A 19,480-nucleotide genomic window follows, 5' to 3' on the forward strand; every position below is an offset into this window, starting at 1 on the left:
AAATTAGAGCAAGATGTCCCAGGAAACCCTCAGAAGGGCAACTCTTGCTGCTTCCCCTGACACACATGCGTGAGGCTTAGCGTGTTCCCTGAGGTCGGCAAGGAGTGTCTCTCCCATCATCCATGCTGAGTTGAATATTTCCCTTTCAGTTTCTATTCCAAAAATATGTACAGAATTCCAGATATTTAGGACATGGGTTTTGGCAAATTCCACTCTGTACAATTCCTTTTGTCTGTTTTGAACACTCATGAAATACTCAAGAATAGACAAACGGCTTCTGTGAGGAGGGACTGGAGAAGAGGGACAACACCTTTGCCTTGGTCCTCCCCTTGGATCTGGCAACCCTCCTGCGGGTTGCGCTGCAGATGATTTTTTTGTTCAAATTGCATGTGAATTTGGACGGACAGGGCCAGAGTAACAGAAACGAGTTTAGACAGAATGATGTTGATAGTGATCTGGGGCACGCAGGAGAGGGTACAGGCCATGGAGAGGGGGACTTCCTGAGGCATGCAAGAGACCCAGCCTGGTCTCGTAATAGCTTTAAGGAAAACCAAGGGAAGAATGTGTGGCTGGAGAGGAATACTCCATCCAGAGCATTTGCAGGGTGGTGGTGGTGGTCATGATCTGGAGAGCCCCTGAGTCATGGTTTGTTTAGGTGGTTGAAAAGACCAGATTTTTTCCTGAAATTTGAACTCATGCAGAACATAAGTTGTTTCTTCAGTATCCTTGAACAGAGGGGTGAATTAGGAAGGGGAAATGCAAATGGCTTTCAAAGTCTTAGTGCCAAAGAGAACCGAGTGTCAGTCTGCTGGGTGCCTGTAGTTTTTCTAAGCTTTTTCTAATGTTCCCTGAGAGTCCTTGGCTCAACAAGAAAATGATTTATACACTAGAGATAGGTGGCTGAGCTCTGTGTATCCAGTACTCTGGTGACCACGGGCAGGGCAGGGGTAGGAAGGAGTGGGGTGGGTATTGCAACAACGAAGTACAAGGAGAAAACCCATGATCCCGGGGCGTGGCCTCCAAAAGGAAACTCTCCGAAAATGTACCCAAGTAGAAAAGGAAATGGCTGGGAAGCTACACCGCTAGAGCACCCCTAGAACATTCCTTTGTAGCCACAGACTCAATTTCAAGGCTACAAACTGTGCTCCTTCAATTGTCTTAGACTCTTTCCTCTGGATCCTCACCTCCAATCAGTTCCAGGTCTGAGAAAAGGTATCTGTGATTCTTAATACTTCCCCCTTGCTTTTCTTGTCCTCTGTGATGGCCTTTGTGTAGTCCCAGGGAGGCTCCAATAGCTGGGTCCCCCGGGACACCAGGGAGCCGATTTTGATGCCAGTGGAGGTCTTACCTGTGCAGTTCCCGCCGCTTCTGTCCAGTTCATAGCCTATCTCACACTCACAGCGGAACAGGCCAGGGAGGTTGTGGCAAGTTCCAAAGACACAGATGTTCGGAAGGGAGCACTCATCAATATCTTGAGGGGAGGGAGAAAAAAGCAAAAAACTTAACTTATATTTTTCTAAAAAAAACCTGCCAAATATAATTAGGCAACTAATGTAAATACTAAGAAAATACAGAGTACCTAACACCAATCTGGGCACTTCTCCTATAGACTTTTAGATGATTTGCCATGCACAGTGAAGTCTCGTAGGTGAGAGGTTACTTTTCCTCAGTCCCTATTACATTCCAAGCAGCAGGCTGAGCATTTTATAGATACATATCTCATTTGTAGTGTTCCACGTAGGTCCACATCACTTTCGTAAAGTAAGAGGCAAGCAAGCCACCTTACGCTAAATTCGTTTTCTTTTTTTTTAATCTATCTGTGTAGTCACTGTTTTTGTTGTGAATTAAAATTTCACAAGCCACAATGTCTTTCAGGGAACTGTCATAATTAGTTGCATAATCTCCAGTGTCCCTAGTCCTATGGCATGTGTTTGCCTTTGTTGACGGAGATTGAAAAACCGCACACGCTTCTTCCAGGCCTCTGTCTCTGCCTCCTGTTAACATTCTTCGTGTGCAGTTGACACACAGTCACATTTTCAGGCTTGAGACTAGCTTTAAATAGCCATGACCACTCCGCCAGCCATGATTTATATTAAGAACAAACAAACAAACAAAACCTTCCCTTATAGCAATAAGAGAAGCAAAACTTTCACTGTGACTATTTGTGTTACCAGAGGTGGCACAGTACCTGTTTTCCTTGGATATTTGGAGTAACAAAAGTAAAAAAGGTATTAGGCACATGATCAAGAGCATAATCTGGTTTCTTGACTCCAAGGAGTTTTATATCAAACTCTGCATATTTAATATAAACTGTATAAAGAACACCCAACGGTTCCATAACAAAGAAAAGTATTTACATAAAAATACATGAGGGAATTAGTATACATGTCATAGCTAATGACTGATTTTGAGTTCATGTCTTGTTAACAAGGAACAACTATTAACTAATACATTAATCAGGGTCTTGTTTAAACTTCTACTGACAATCGTTATCATTTGTTTATTTCTACTGAAATCTTCTTTTCAATGAAGGAGAATGTGCTTAAATTTGACAAATGTGGGTAAAGGGAAGAATCTTGTGTTCCCTAATGGGATCCAGCCTTAGCTAACAGGTTCCCAGGACTCTTCCTGTCTGACCAACACTTATCAGAATGACAGAGCCTAAAGCTGAGCGATACCATGCCATATGGCAGTATCCCATGGGTCCCCTATTGAACAGATTTGCAAAACTGTTCCATGTTCATATATGTTAGATATTTAGAGCAAATGTGAGACATACCATTCTACGTATGGACAAGACTATTTGTTCTGCTTTTATTTCTAGAAACCAAATACAGTGGAGATTAAAACCTGTTTCCATATTTAGTGATAATCCCACAACAGGACATTATCAGGGAACTTGCACTTTGAGCTCTTTTCTCCCTCAGTAGGGATTAACGGGTTGCATCCCCCTCCATAGGGATAAATGGGTTGCACTGATTTAACCACACCTGGTTACCCTCATTGACCAATGGATACACCCTTGCAGACCATGCGGCCAAGGCTGGATGTACAGCTTGTGGCCAGTCAGCTGAGGTTTTCTGTGCAGCAAGAGAAATGGTCAGCTGGAAACCTAATCCCTCTACAAACTGAACTGACCAGCTTAGAAATGAAGCTAAAACACACCTCAGTTTCAAAAAAAAAAAAAAAAAAAGCATCCAGAATGTTTAAATAACCTAATCTCATCAAGCCCGGCAAGGCTCCCAGCGGCTTCCCCATCAGTTACCTTCACAGGCTTTCCCGTCAGCACTGGGCACGAAGCCCATGTCGCATTCACAGCGGTATCCTCCTGGCGCATTGAGGCACTGGCCATTGCCACAGAGATTCAGGTTCTCAGAGCACTCATCAAGGTCTACAGCCAGAAAGAAACACACGTTACTCTTCCTCGGTTAGTGGCTTTCTAATTCCTCAGGTCTAACAACTTTCCAGTGCAGCAATGTTTTGGCATAACTTCAATTTGACACATTTAAAGTCATTTATTTTTCTCTTTGGTAGGCTAACACTGAATATGCAATTTACATGGGGCTGATTCAGAATCCTGAATGATAATTTACCCTGAATGACATAAAATGAATAAGCCGAAGGAATCATGCAAACTAAGGCCTGTTCAAGAAGGGTCATCCGCATGGAGGGCACACCCATGACAGGAAATGACACATCATGTTTGTGTCTATTTCTCAAGTTTCAGGCTTAGCTTAGATGGGCACCAAAAGTGCAAAAGAATGGCAACCATAGGGAGAAGAAAAATTCCATCTGCTTAATCTCTACCTAGTTTTCTTAATAATCACAGGCATTTAAATATCAAACACATAAACCACACATGCCTAATACATGGAATTTGAATATGTTCTCAAAATGATGGGAGGTTTTTGATGACAAAACATCAATAAGTTAGGCAAAAATGATTTCATCTGAGATAAAACTTTCAGGGAATAAAAAAAAATTCCAGGTAAATCACTTAATGAGCCTTAGCCTCTATTGTGCTTAAATGACTTTTTATGAACAAAGTGCTCAGGATAAATTAATGTTTTAAGTTATAGGAGCAGCTATGCGACCTAATGGCTAATGGATCTTACTATTTTATTTAACTCCAGAGCTCTGATATAAAAAGTGCTGTCTGTAAATACATGCACATGTAAGTATATGTATAATTTATGTAATGACAAGTCTAATCATGTATGTTTACATGTGTATAGAAGTTTATGTTAATTCTATGGCTATTAATTAGAGCCAAAAAGAAAATTTCATTAATATATTATTGCAAAACTGGAAGTGAATGAATTCCATAGCAGGTTTGAAATTTTTACTTATACCAATATGGAATGTTGATGATGATGACGATAATGATGATGATGATGGCCTGTTGGAGAAAAATACATACTGTTCTTCTAATCTAGAACATCTAATCCCTTCTCCTTACATAGTTCCCTACAGCAAGCTTATCCTTGTGTTGGTACAGAAAGGAAGTCATTGGTGAGAAATAGGCAAAAAAAATAAAGGCTAGGCATATAAAAGGAAGTAGGATTTGTTTAAACTAATGACATCATTATATACAGTTACATAATGATATATATGCCAATTGTAACTATTATAAGGCCTAGCTGACTTGAGGTGGAGAATGGTATGACTTTTTTGGTATCATTTTATGTTAGAGCACAGATCACTGTAAATGATGTGATAATGGCACCTAAATATCTATCTATCTATCTATCTACCTATCTATCTATCTATCGAGAAGCTTTTGAGGTCTCCCTAATTGACCTGGTTCCAATTTTTTTTTTTCCCACAGGGATCTAGTGCCAAATAATGAATCTTTTCTATTAACTGACCCAGTCTTCAAAAAAGAATTGCTAGCCTGAGAAATGTGGAATGCCTGGCTTCTCTGACTAGTATTGACACGGTTGTTTCCAGTGTGAACATACCTGTACAAGTGAAGCCATCACCTGTGTATCCTTCCTTGCACAGACAGCGGTAAGATCCCATGGTATTCTTGCAGTCTGCATGCTGGCTGCACATATGGGTTCCATTGGAACATTCGTCCAGATCTTATAGAAAAAGTTTATATCATTATTAACAGAAAGGGTGGTATTTAAAACCAATAATACACAAATTAAAATAACTTTACATAATTAATATTTTCATATGTGTAATCTATGCAGTCCTTGATAAGCAACCTCTGTTACTTTCCTACTCACCAGTGCACTTAATGCCATCTCCAATCCACCCGGGACTGCAGCTACATTTGAAGCTTCCTGCTGTATTGGTACATACAGCATGTTTGCCACAGTTGTGTGCTCCAATTTCACATTCATTGATGTCTGGAAAAATGAGCAGTGATTTAGAAAAAGGCTCAGCACAAATGTCTTTTGGTTTTTAAAATAAGTAATATTCAAAAGTTGACTTGCCTTCAAACTTCCCATGGTATAGTACAGACTGGTTTTGCATCCATATATAAACTCTACACATATCAAACAGCTTTAAATTTCAAATTATAAAGATATAACAATATGATTGTACTAGCTATTGTTAACTCTAATTATTTTCCATATTTTAGTGTAAGTTTCCAGTCACTGCAAAGTGACTTTTTACAGCTGAAGACCATAAAAAATGAGTTGCTTAACTTTCTATGGTTTTAATACTCCTTGTCATATATTTTCTTTTGCTAGTATTTTTAGTAAGTCAACTATGGAGTAATGATGCACATTATTTTCATATCTTGTATAGACAAAAAATACAAACTTGTTGGCAAATTAGAAAATTTTTGCATTATATTCTATATATAAAATATATTTTATTCTTAAACTTAAAACACTGTTATTTAATTATGCTTTATTTCTACAAAAGCTTTCCTTTAGGTATTGCTAATTTAAGCATTTGCAGAAAATGTTCCTTAAGACAGTATATAAGCCATCTTTTCCCTAGCTTCTTAGAGTCCTAGCACATTGGAGAGCCAAGCCTTCTTGTATATTTCATGTAAAACTCAAGTTAATCCAATGGGGATTTTGTCAGAATATAAGGAATACCAGATTAGGGTCACATTACTAAAAGACTCCAAATTTTCCAAAATGCTCTATTCTCCAAAATTCTATTGTCAACTTTAGCCAAGATAGACTCTCTAACATAAATATGTTACAGAAAAGAACATAAAGTACTAAGTGAAAATTTTCCAAAACGAGCCCATTCTATAATGGGTTACCTTCATAATCAACTTTGTCATTAACTAAGAACAAGAACTCATAAATATGGTACTCTATATGGAAACCAACATCTAACACCAATCTTAGGTCAAGAAGAACAATTTTGCCATACAAAACACTGCAAGAATTTCCAGTGAACACTTGAATAGTGGCATGAAAAAGAAACTGGGCAAGTAATTCATGTTTGCCTTTTTGTTTACTTATGAAGCCCAATTAAATGATTTGAAAGTGTTTGCAAACATGCTATCTGCCAAGTGTTCCATCTGAAGCTCTGAAATGGTCCTGGGATCTTTGGCTTCTTCATAACTTCTAGAGCAAACACAAAATGAAATAAGAACAGATTGCTCCTACAAAAGAACTTTATAATATCACTAATGATCATAAAAATGAAGCAGCATGCCTGGAAGAATGTCCTTTCAGTCATGACACATTGTATAGGTGGATTTTAGTGTAACCTTGGCAGCCACATGGACCTATCAAGTTATTACTGCAGGTCAAGAGAGACACATAGCTTTAGACTGTGACTGGGAGCTTTAACCAGCTAAATAATTGAGCATGGCACATTCCAGGGAAATGAGGAGGAAGGCCAATTCAGGGATAACAGTGCTAAGTAGGCACAGGAATTCAAGAATGTATGTCTTTCCATACCTGACCTAACAGATCCCGCAGAACTAGCACAAATACTCCCAAGCAGGGCTGTCGAAACTTCTTTCTGCCTCAGGTAATTGCTCCCCTCAGAGGTAATGCAACACCTCAGAGGTAATGCAATCACCATTTTTGTGGAGTTCTGCCTAAATTTCTCTCCTATATTTGTCATGATCTCTGACAAATAATCTTATGTGGACACAAAAAGCTTCAATTGCATAAGTATCAAAGCCTCCAGATGTTATAGAATCAAGGAATTTTCTAAGTGGAAAGAACTCGTAATTCCATTCTCCCAATCTCAGTTTTTCAGAAGAAGACAAAGAAGTTGGGCCCTACAAGTCAGTGAGGGGCAGAGCCAGGACCTCCTGAAACTCAGTTTCCCCATCTGGTGATTGGCACTCCTTCCCTTGGGCCACAGCTGCCTAGCTGAGCTTCTTTCTTTCTTTTCTTTTCTTTTCTTTCTTTTTTTTTTTTTTTGATGGAGTTTTGCTCTTGTCGCCCAGGCTGGAGAGCAATGGTGCGATCTTGGTTCACCGCAACCTCTGCCACCTGGGTTCAAGCAATTCTCCTGCCTCAGCCTCCCTAGTAGCTGGGATTACAGGTGCCTGCCACCACGCCTGGCTTTTTTTTTTTTTTTTTGTATTTTTAGTAAGGATGGGGTATCACCATGTTGGTGAGGCTGGTCTTGAACTCCTAACCTCAGGTGATCCACCCGCCTTGGCCTCCCAAAGTGTTGGGATTAAGGCGTGAACCACTGCGCCCAGCTGAGCGCATTTCTTTAGTCATATCAGGATTTTATTCTAAGCCTTGCTTTATGGAGTTACCAAAATATTGGTGAATATTAACTGACTTATAGAAATACTCACTAATATCTTCTACTAAGCATAATTTTCAGAGATGACCACAACCTATTAATCTAGTAATTCTGTAATCTTTTTCTTTCCAGTTTTCTAATGACCAAAGGTACTCTTATTTTATGAGTATTATCATTTTCATATGGCTTTTACCTTCCATGTTTAATCTTGCAATTAAGAAAATTATCATTTCTTTTTAACGGAAAGTCTCCTTTAAAAATCATCAGTAATATGCTAATAGAAATTTACAATTTTAGAAAGTTTTTTCAGTTTTATGGCAATGTTTTCAAGGTGAAAAGAAACTATATTTACAACAGGCTGTGTATCATGGGCTTTTGGGTAATAGGAGAGAGTAACTCAGGAGCCAATATTCAATTCTCCATTTTGTGACTATTTGTATAAGTTATTATCTCAATGCTTTACATTCTCAGTATGTAACAATTGGAGAGACTTCAAGTGGTTATAAAGTATAAAAGCATCTCCAAATAAAAGGTTTTTGCATGTGGGTGTGTGTGCATGCATGCACCAACTATCATTCATTAATTGTTTCTGTGGCAGACTTGGACTGTAATTCATCATAAAAGCAAACAGAAGGGGAAAGTGAGCCATAAGGAAAACAAGCAAACAAAAATGCTGTATTGAAACACTCTTCAATAACATGAAGGAAACATAGTACATGTTTGCCAAGAATATCTCTTTCTGTAAAAATGTTCTCTTTCCTGCACAAGTTTGCTGCAAACAGAAAATTCCTTTTTAAGATTAAGAATAGCATAAGCCAAGAAAAGCAAAGAAATTCAAACTTAAAGTGACACCGCAACCTTCTTAACCCCACCAAACCTTTGTCACAAAGACTCAAAGGTCCTCTTGCATGGCTCTCTTGAAGGGCAAGGGTGTGGTGTGAGCAGACCCTGCTCACAGGCTCTGGGTATGTCCCATGCAAGTGTGTCATCCAAGTATGGGCTTGTGCCCGGGGCTGCTGTGGCCTCCTCTTACAGTCACGCAGGGAGAGGCTGTATCACCCACACAAACACCTGCCTTCCCTGCCATCTGGGCATCTGTCTCCGGGATCCTAACCTGGCAGAGCTGTGCACTGCAGAAACTCCTTGATTAGGCATTGAGGAAGAGGGCGTTACCGTGAATGGAGAGGCCAAACGTGAAGGCTACTTGGATTTCTTAATTTGGATCCAAATTCGAGCCAACACTATTAACTGAACACCCATGGAGTTTTCACAGGCCGACAGCCAGTGAAGGAAAATTAGCAGTGATAAGGAACTGGAAGGAAATGAACACAAATTCTCACTGACTGTTGGTGGTTGAAATATATGATTCTCTCCTATGAACCAAGATCCACCAGAGACATTTCTCTTGTGAAAGAAACCAGCTAGTTTCCAATATGGAATTACCCAGAAATCCCGCCATTTTAACTGAAAACAAGTCTGATTTAATTCCACTTAATGGTATGCTTGCTTTATTCATTAACTAAGTAAGCACATGATGGGAGGTAGGGTCTTCAAATTAGCTTGTGAAAGCCAGGACCACCCATCAAAGATGACAACTAGCAGGGCCTTAATTATGTAGAACAAGCAGCAGAAGCCTTACATTGGGTCATAGAAAAATTGTAATCCAGCCCACTTAAGCCAAGGATAGAAGAGCTGTGTTCTGCGTTTCAAGCAAATGTGTTCTCTCTCCATTAAATGGAACATTCCCCCTTGGCAATACCCAGGGTCTGAACAAAGCTTACGGAGTAAAAAGAAACCCTTAGCATCTGTGTGGGCTGGGAATGTAAGTCAGTGGGTGGATTCTGAACATTGCTAAAGTGATTGGGGGAAAAAACATGTTTATTTGTTAAAATGGAAATACTCAGTAATGACAGGGAGCTGAAATATTTAGACACAACTGTAATGGAGCCCAGAGGTCTTTTTCTTAGTTCTCATGAAACAAAATTTCTCCTTATAAAATAGCATACATATTTTCATAATTCTTTTCATTAAACAATAATCTATCTAAACAAATAAATAGATAAATAAGTAGACATATTCCTTTTGTCTGCTTGCTTATCCAATTAGGCAAGATACCTATCTCTACTTACATTAGTTGCCTGGAACATTATTAGCAAAGCCATCACCAAGGTAACCTGACGGTGTTCTAAGTTGTGAATGACACGAATTTTAAACTAAAAGCAGCTAAAAGAGCCTTAGTGACATGGGATTCAAAAAACATTTTGCCCCAGATTTTTAAAAACACGTTTTCAAGTATACCAAACTTACTGTTTGGTTAAGCCATTTCCAATCAAATGTGATGCCCTTCCGCAGGTCAGGGCTGTTACTTACCCAAGGAGAACATTTGAGTAACTGCAGAGCACCCTGGTGATTTGTTCAAGATCATGAATGAGTGGATTTACTAAGAACACAATTCAGGGTACTACTCCTTCAGATGAGAATATCACATGCCATGTTACTCTGGTATCAAAGGGGCATAAAACTCAAGTCTTCCTACAGTGCTAGCTGGATTTTAGCAAATTGGAAAATCATTTTAGGCTGTAATTTTTAAAACTGGAGGAAGAGCTCAAGTGTTTCTTTGACTTCAAATCTATGAAAAAGATTTGAAGAGGATCAAGTGTTTCTTTGACTTCAAATCTATGTTCATGTGATTGACTCAAAGGCTGCTGTTCTTAACGTAAAGCTGGTGTCACTTCATGCAACTGTAGTGCACAGCTCTGTTACCATGGTCTTAGTATCTGTGCAAATTCAACTACAAAAAACAAGCCTTTCAATATAAAGAGTAAGATTTTCCTTCTTTAAACTGAGTTCAAGCATGAATCAGTAAACAGTAGCATAAAATTTTTGCTAGACTGTTAAATTCTCAAATGAAACAACAAAACAATGGACAATAGATATAGACTAGAAGCAATGGCTTTCACTAAAATGGCCTCTAGACACTGTGTCTATGTTTCATTTGACAATAGCTTTTATTTATTGACCAGCACTACGCCAACAGCATGTATATATTATATGTCATTTACCTAAAACTACATTAAATAACATGAAAATTTAAGCTTTCTTCAGGGTAAGGCCTAAAATAATCAGCCACTGCACATGACCCAGTTAACTAGAATTTGGAGCATTGAATTCTAGAGACCTCTTTCTTATGGGGAATGAAGGCTGTTCCATGAGATTAACTTCTTTCATAAGCATCACTGCCTCTGGGTTGAATTTCAATGTGCTCAGCTTAACAAAACAGTAGTATTATCCTCTATTAGTTAAAACATAATACAGAACTATCTTACCTTTCTTTTCACTACTGCCAGACCATCATCCCTTACCAAGTCCTATATTTATACTGGAAGCTAAAAATAAAGCTTGAACCATAGACATACAAAGCTAGGCACCATTTGTACCGAGAGGCCGTATAGGAGTTGAGAGTTTAAACACTGTGCCATTTATCAGAATGGACCCCTAGACAGGCTTCATGTAAGGAGTAGCATAGTGAAAATGAAAACATTCCAGCTTCATGCTTCTTCTCATAATTTGGCTAGCATCTGTTATTTTTGAACCAACAGTAATATTATTGCCCTTATCCTACATATCAATAAATTTGAAATAGCATTATTGGCCAGTTTGAAACAATAATAAATATATTTTGGTGTTTTCTTGAAATATGTTGATATAATTAAGAGGAGGATCTGCACATTTGCCACACTGCCAATCTGCAAATATTTTAATGTTTGTTTTAAGTCATAAGAGCTTGCCAAACTGGTTTTTGGAATTAAAGACTGTTATTTATTAAGAAATTATTCAGTTACCTAATTCAAGCTCACCATGGTTTCCATTATGTTTTAAATTATGTTATATGCCATAATCTGTCAAATTAATATAAGTAACTAGAGTAAAACTTTATTATATCATTCCATGGACTTAATGTCATTGCCTCATATTTGAAAATACCAACTAAACACTTATAAACTAAACACAATGTCATTACCACAGAGTAACTTCTTCCATTTGGCATTTAATAGGATAGTCTCCTACAAATATTGTGAAAACATTTTCTCATGTGCTATTGGTAATAGACAACATTGCAAATGGTTTCATTATCACTTCATAAGATTTGCTAAGTCCCATGAATAAAGACTTACTTGGACTAATACGACTTAATACATCAAAAGTACTCCTATTTAAGGCACTGGAAGACTAGTGAGAATTGATGAAATATATGAATTGTAGGATGTTTTCCTTTAAAGAGCAATTCCAGTTATAAACCTTACATGAAGTGTTGGCAAAGGAGGTTATTGGAAAAGGCTTGCTTCAGTAAAGGGCCATGAATATTTGGTAATTAGCATGTTCACTAATTTGATATGAAAATGTGATTTTTAACCTCATAAAAATGTGCTATTTACAGTGTTAATTTATTCAATACACCTTTTTTCCCCCACAGGTCACGAAAAAAACCTGCAACTTGGATCCAATATAAACGATGACAAATTTCAAAGAAGTGGAAGCTAAATTAATGAAAAATGTTATGCAAAATGTTTTATAATATAGTTAAAATGTATGAGTTTTAAAACATGTATCAATCTATAATTATGATACCGATCTCTTAACTACTTAATATTTTATTGTTCTACTTGAACAAACACACCTGTACAGCCAGTTTTTCCTTTTTTGCCGGAGTAGCCCATATCACAGTGGCAGATAAATGAGCCTTTCGTGTTTTCACAGGTCCCACTTAGGCAGATATTTGGATTCAGGTCACACTCATTGACATCTGTAAAACATATATACTATTAATATATGTAGCTATTTGATATCATTGAATACTTTCCCCCCGAGACATAATAACTATGACAAATACATTAGAAAAGGTAAAATGCTTTCACTCAGAAAAACGATGTTAAATTTTAGAGGCCAATTTACATTTGCTCTTCATTCTTTACATTGCAAGCTCATTATTCAGACTGGCTTTCATCTGGCCCATAAGCAGCAGGCCAGGTAATCAAATAAACAGATGGGCTCCATGCTGAGTTTAGAGCTCGTTTATGTGACAGTCTAGAAAACTTTTTAGAACAGCATACTCTGTTGCAGGATGAAAAGTTTAATTCAGTCTGCATGATGATAACAATTTAGTTTTCATATTTTGAAAGAAAGGATAGATGAACTGGTTGTCTTAGTGTAAGTAGTTTAAGACTTCACTTCTTTTCCAAATTAAAAATTATTCATTTTTTATGACATTCATTTTAATTCTAGGACTTTAAAATTTTTCAGCAAAGGCTTTCAGAAAATAAATGTGATAAAAATGTAAGTATAATCAATACCAGACTCTTGCTTCTGGCCAAGATAGAATAACAGGAATTAAAATTATATTCTCAGATGAAACAACCAAAGAAAATAGACAATAGATACCTTAAAAAATGGTTTTCTAGACATTGGACATTAGGCAACAAAAGACAGTGATCCCTGAGAGAAAGAAAAACTAGGTGAATCCTACAATTGCCCGAGATTACTGAATAGGAGAGTTTTAACTTCATGGCATAAGGAGGAGGTACCAGATGGAGCCAGGCACTGTCCTTGAGTCGAGGAGATGAATCTGGGCATCCTGGAAGGCTGAGGTAGTTAGGGTTCATAGGGCAGAGTAAAGGACAGGAGAGAGCTACACGGAAGAAAGCAATGCCAGAGATTTGCTAAAAGTCTTCTGCAAGTATTCAGATGAGTAGTGACCAGCACATTCACATAAGGAAACAAACTACTCAAGGCTGAGGAAAGCACTACCCAAGAAAATGAGAGGGAACAATCCTCAAAGTTCACAGGGGGTCTGGGATTGTGCCTGTTCCCACCAGCCCGACTGGAAAGCCTCATAATTCACAGGGAATTGGGTAGAACATCCAGAAGGTTCTTACCTCACTAACAGAGCAAAATTACCCCTAGACTAAGTGTAGCTTAAAAGCTTAAAAGCAAGACTTTGAAAGGGATCTATGTGTTTCCAAGTAATTTACACTTCAGAACAAAGTTCAAAAATATTTCTAGGAATACAAAAATATCTAGCACTCAGTAAGGCAAAATTTACAATATCTGGCATCCAATCAAAAATTACCAGTCACTCAATGAAGCAGGAAAATATGACCTAAAATAAGGAAGAAAGTCAATTTATTCAAATGACCTAGAACTAATGCAGATGACAGAATTAGGAGACAAAGACACTAAAAGTTGTTATAACTGTATTCCATGTGTTCAAACAGCTAGAGGAATGATTGAACTTATGCAGAGACACAGAATATATGAAAAAATACCCAAGTCGAACTTTTAGAGGTGAAAACTACAACATCTGAGATGAAAAATACACTGTATGTGAGGAAAGGCAGATTAGAGATCGTAGAAGAAAAGTTTATCAAATTTGAAGGCATAACAATAGAAACTATACAAAACAAATAGATCAGTTCTAAAGTTTACTGCATTCTTGTCAGAAGTAAATTTTGTTTGCCTTTAGTCAAGGATTTAAAAAGCCTACATGTTAGTCAAAGCAGAAGGAGGGTTAAGTGGACAAAAGTAATGGATAGGCATAAAAGAAATGTCCATCTGGAGCTGACGAATGGCCAGTCACTCTTCATAACATATCTGACAAGAGTACCATTTAATAGCCACAAGAAAGCTCTCTTTGGAATGCTGGTTAAAATATGAGTATTGTGCCTCTAAATATCCTTACTTTTCCTATGGAATCTTTCCATCACTGACCCAAACTAACTTTATGTAATTTAACAGTGCTTATGACTAACAAGACAAGATGAAAAATTCTGTCTTCTTTGCTTACCTACACAAGTCTTCATGTCTTCAGATGCCATGAATCCATCATAACACAAGCACCTGTACTCTCCAGGGATATTTGTGCACTGACCACCATCACAGATATTGGGATTATCTTCACACTCATCGATGTCTGCAAAGAATAAAACCAACAACCACAGGTTGTTGATATTGGTTCCACTGTTCAGTGAGAAAACATTAACTGACTGCAGTCAAATAAACTTAGCCTACTAGCATAAGACTATTAACTCTCAAATCCAAATGAAGCTTTGCATAAACTAGCCCATTGGGTTATCCTTGGTAAAAAAGGAAAAAATATTTTTCAATATTTATAATATACTGCTCAAGGGCAACGTCCATACCTGCTTAAAAGTCTATTATTTATTTAAAATCTTTCTTTCATTTAATTTATCATTCAAAAATTATTATAAATCTTATTTTCCCTATTGTCAAATTATAAATGCCTGAATTCTATCAACTGTTTTAGCAATATTTTAAGGTAAGAATTACTTGAAATAACCATACCTACTTAGATGCTCTTAGTAATAATATTTACTTTCAACAATTTTTTTTTTCTTTTTTTGAGACAGAGTCTCACTCTGTCACCAGGCTGGAGTGCAATGGCACGATCTTGGCTCACTGCAACCACCGCCTCCCAGGTTCAAGCGATTCTCCTGCCTCAGCCTCCCAAGTAGCTGGGATTACAGGCATGTGCCACCACGCCCAACTAATTTTGTATTTTTAGTAGAAATGGGGTTTCACCATGTTGGTCAGGCTGGTCTTGAACTCCTGAACTCAGGTGATCTGCCTGCCTCAGCCTCCCACAGTGCTGGGATTACAAGTGTAAGCCACCGTGCCTGGCCTTATTTTCAACAATTTTTGTAGCCAAATTTATATCTAGATTTTTTAAGGGACATTTTTCTAGGTCAGTAAAACAATTTTGGTTCCTAAATCCAAATTCTCTTCTTAAGCCAAGCCAAAATCAAAGCCTATGTTATTACCCACTTTGTTTCTCACCTCTACCTGGCTCACAGCTCTCGCAGCCAGGGTGATACAAAAGGAAGTGTAAATTAGACCACTGGTTCTCAAACTTTAGCATGCATCCAAACCATTTGGAGAGCTTGTGAAAACAAATTCCTGGGATCTACCTCAGTAGTTTCTGATACAGTAGATCTGGAATGGGGCCTGAGATTTTACATTTTTTTAACAAGTTCTCAGGTGATGCTGTTGTCAATGGTTCAAGGAATAAACCTGGAGTTGCACTGAATTAGGCCAAAATATCAAACTCTTCAAAAGTCTGGTCAATGAAGGAAAATGTATTTTATATTCCATTTATTATATGCCAGGTACTATGGTAAGCTCTGTAAATACTATTTTATGCAGGCAATTTGAACTTCATTTTATAGATGAGGATTCTAATAATAGGTATCTTGATTAAGGATACAGTTAAAATATATGACAAACAAGGGTTTGGACTCAAGCCTGCTTGACTCCAAAGCCTGGGCCCTAAACTACTTTACTTAGGAACCTACTGAGAGATTCAACATGAGGCTAGAACCTACTCACCGGTGCATGATCTCTGGTCAGGCATTAGTGCAAATCCCGGCTGACAGCTACATTCATAGCTGCCTTCAGAGTTTGTGCAGAAGGTTTCACAACCACCATTCATTATGCTGCATTCATCAATGTCTAAAAGAAATGAAAATAATATCACCTTCTGATATGGTTTGGATGTCTGTCCCCTCCAATACTCATGTTGAAATTTAACTGCCATTGTAACACTATTTAAGAGGCAGGACCTTTAAAAGAGGTAATCATCCTATGAGGGCTCTACCCTCATGGTGGGATCGGTGCTGTTATAAAAGATCAAGTTCAGCCCCCTCTTGCTCTCTTTCACCCTCGTGCTTTCTTCAATGGGATAACGTAGGAAGAAGGACCATGCAAAATCCTGGCTTCTTGATATTGGATTTCCCACCCTCCAGAACTGTGAACTAATAATTTCTATTCAGTATAAATCACCCAGTTTCAGGTATTCTATTACAGTATCACAAAAATGGGCTAACACACCTCCCTCTGTGTTTATGAGCATGGCACATTTTTAACATTTCCAGGCATAGGTCAAATAAAGGGGAAAAAGCATTCTAGGGCAACTGACAGTCACTGATTCCTTCAACAAATGTTAATGACATACCTACTATATGCTAGAGATGAGAATCTAATAGTGAATGGGACAGACACAATCTATGACTTCAAAATGATTACACTGTGGCCAGGAGACAGATGAACAATTAATTGCACCATGCATGATGTGCCATTTGCAATGCAGGAGAAGTATTGGGTGCTAGGAGAACACATCTCAGTTATGATAATAGGCACGTGGATGAAATTCTCTTGGCCACAGATTCACTTATAAACTTGAAATTCAGTTTGATTGGCTGAGGTTCCAATCTTTTTCAATAACCTGAGTTGAAGTTCTGAGTTGTCCTGGGCCATGTTTCAGAAAACTTTGGGCTGATTTATGGTTTTGGGTGGAAACCATGTGAGACTTGGCAGTTCCACATGGTGTACACCCCAAACCAGGCAAAAACTGGCAGTTTCTACAAAGTTTCACTTTGACTCGGGGCACAATAAAGCCACAGGACTGTCTGTGCCACTCTTCACAGCACGACTAAACCTACAGAGGGCTGACCACAAAGCAAAATTCTTGTCCCACAAACACCCATCTTTAAGGAGAGCCAGGCATAGCCTCAATTGCAGTGTAAGATATGAACATTCCATGGTCTTCTTTCCAATAGTTATTTTTTGAAATCTTTTAGCTGATCTAAACCACATAAGGGCAGTGATTTCAACTCAGCTTTCTGCTCTTTTCCACAGCACTCACCGTGTTTAGTTTATTTCAGGTGGTTAGTTACCATTTGTTAATGTGCATTGGTATGCATGTGTGTAGACAAAGCACATGCTGCTACTGTTCCCTATCCAAACGGCATGGGTCAAATTATGCTTATTAGAGCTAAAACATCCTATGTCCTTCACTTAACTGGCTCTTTAAACAGATAATGGAGATGAGATCCAAAGATCGTGAGCCACTATAAAAAGAATATTGCAGGGAAACAAGAAAGATAAGTAAAAGTAGCAATGAAAACAAAACTCAGAGTACATAGAGTGTATTAGGGAGAGATGAAATAACATAACATAACATAACATAACATAACATAACATAACATAACATAACATAACATAAAATAAAAAAGAACTTACCAACACAAAATAGCCTATCGGGAGTTGAATGGTAGCCAGGGTTGCAGGCACACTGATACTTCCCTATGAGGTTCACGCAGCGGCCATTGGGGCACAGGTGTGCACTCAGCTCACATTCATTGATGTCTGTTGGGAAAATAAGAAGAACAAACACCCAAACATAAGCTTCCAACTTTGGCAGTGATGTCATTCAAACAACTGACCACAAGTAAATGGTGTGAAAGTCTTTCTCCTTACCAATACACGCGGAGATGTTGGGGGACAGCTGATGGCCAGGCGGGCATTCACAGCGGTAACTTCCCTCTGTGTTATGGCAAACACCACCTCGGCATAGGAGAGGATCTCTCTGACACTCATCAATATCTGCAAAATGGAAATGACCATGTTAAAGGTGAGGGCCTCATCTCCTCCACCAGACCAAGCACTCCTCCCCCACCCATTGCTGGGTGTCCATCTTGACCTCCTTGTCTCAAGGTGGGACAACTCTCTGGTGCTATTCATACACCAGAGCTCCCTGCAGGATCGGACTAAAACCAAAATGCAGCCAAACACTTGGTTTATTTTCTTCTCCTGCACTACCCTGCTCTCCTTACTTCCTGACAAGTACCTTCTGAGAGAATTTGCTCACAGTAAGAAATACCACTTTTGCAAGAATCTCCATTTCAAACTTTGTTTCTAGGAAACCAGACCTAAAGCAACAAGTTTATCAATCACCTTTTCTAGAAGTGTTGGACAGACATCTTGTAAAGGGACCTCTACTACAGCTTCTGTCTCAATTGTCCTCTCTTCCACCTGGGTATCCATTTCAGGTGTTAAACTCACTTCTCAAGGGCCCACAACTGGTCTCCGCCATCACCCACAAACCCACAGCATGAATTCCCTCATTCTTTCTACCTCAGTCTCCCCCTGTTGCAGACTGATTCCTAACTTCACTGGTTGCACTGGGGCAGCAGGAAGAACCTGGAACATAGGCTATGAGCCATCAAAGCTTCATGGAATCCTTCTCTTTCTGTGTTGATCAAATGATCCCAAACTTACCCATGCAGTTCTTCATCATCATGAATCCACTTTCATAGCCTTCGTCACACTTGCATTCAAAGTCCCCAGGGGTGTTCACACACTGGCCTCTGCCACAGAGGTCAGGAGATATGCGGCATTCGTCAATGTCTGCACAAAAACAGCAAGTGGCAGCAAATGAGTCTCAGGACAGCCTTAATTCTTGCGACAATATGTTAAAGATAAAGAGTTTTAAAGGACGTCCCCTCTCCTGGCCCTTAAGGCTCATTAACTGACCTGTGCAGTTCCTTTCTTCAGAATCAAGAGCAAAGCCGCTGTCACACCTGCACTTAAAGCTGCCGATGGTGTTTCTGCACTTGCCGTGGGTGCAGAGGCTGGGTATCATCTTGCACTCATTGATATCTTCAAGAATAAGAAAATGTGGGGCAAAATAAGTTTATGAGCAAGCAGTCAGGAGGTCTCAGTGCCCACCATTTTAAATCATGAAGGTTGGAAGTTCTTGATTTAAGGTCTTGGCAGTACACATTTCCAAGAATGTGTGATGATCCATGAGATATATGACTTTGTAAACATTTCTAGCCTTTCAACTTTCTACATTTTATAAAGCATTGTTAAAGAAGCAAATAATGTGTCTATTCAGACTTCTAGGGCCCAGCACACTGCCTGACACATAGTG

The 19,480-nt window shown here is 38.6% G+C and overlaps 1 protein-coding gene across 2 annotated transcripts in view; it reads right to left on the reverse strand.

Annotated features, from left to right (window-relative positions):
• FBN1 (fibrillin 1) overlaps window positions 1-19,480 on the reverse strand; it is a 235,420-nt gene that overhangs the window by 59,662 nt on the left and 156,278 nt on the right. For both annotated transcript variants that reach the window (XR_008539304.2, XM_001149266.6), the window contains exons 26-36: window positions 19,081-19,206; window positions 18,826-18,954; window positions 18,025-18,150; window positions 17,788-17,913; window positions 16,096-16,218; window positions 14,537-14,662; window positions 12,374-12,499; window positions 5,235-5,357; window positions 4,962-5,084; window positions 3,266-3,391; window positions 1,349-1,471 (exon numbers count right to left, since the gene is read on the reverse strand). Coding sequence is in view for 1 of the 2 variants with exons in the window: in XM_001149266.6 (XP_001149266.4) it covers window positions 1,349-1,471; window positions 3,266-3,391; window positions 4,962-5,084; window positions 5,235-5,357; window positions 12,374-12,499; window positions 14,537-14,662; window positions 16,096-16,218; window positions 17,788-17,913; window positions 18,025-18,150; window positions 18,826-18,954; window positions 19,081-19,206 (1,377 nt within the window). In the remaining variant the exon portion in view is untranslated. The remainder of the gene's footprint in view (window positions 1-1,348; window positions 1,472-3,265; window positions 3,392-4,961; window positions 5,085-5,234; window positions 5,358-12,373; window positions 12,500-14,536; window positions 14,663-16,095; window positions 16,219-17,787; window positions 17,914-18,024; window positions 18,151-18,825; window positions 18,955-19,080; window positions 19,207-19,480) is intronic.

The sequence above is a fragment of the Pan troglodytes genome, chromosome 16 (assembly GCF_028858775.2).
Source record: "Pan troglodytes isolate AG18354 chromosome 16, NHGRI_mPanTro3-v2.0_pri, whole genome shotgun sequence".
NCBI lineage: Eukaryota > Metazoa > Chordata > Mammalia > Primates > Hominidae > Pan > Pan troglodytes.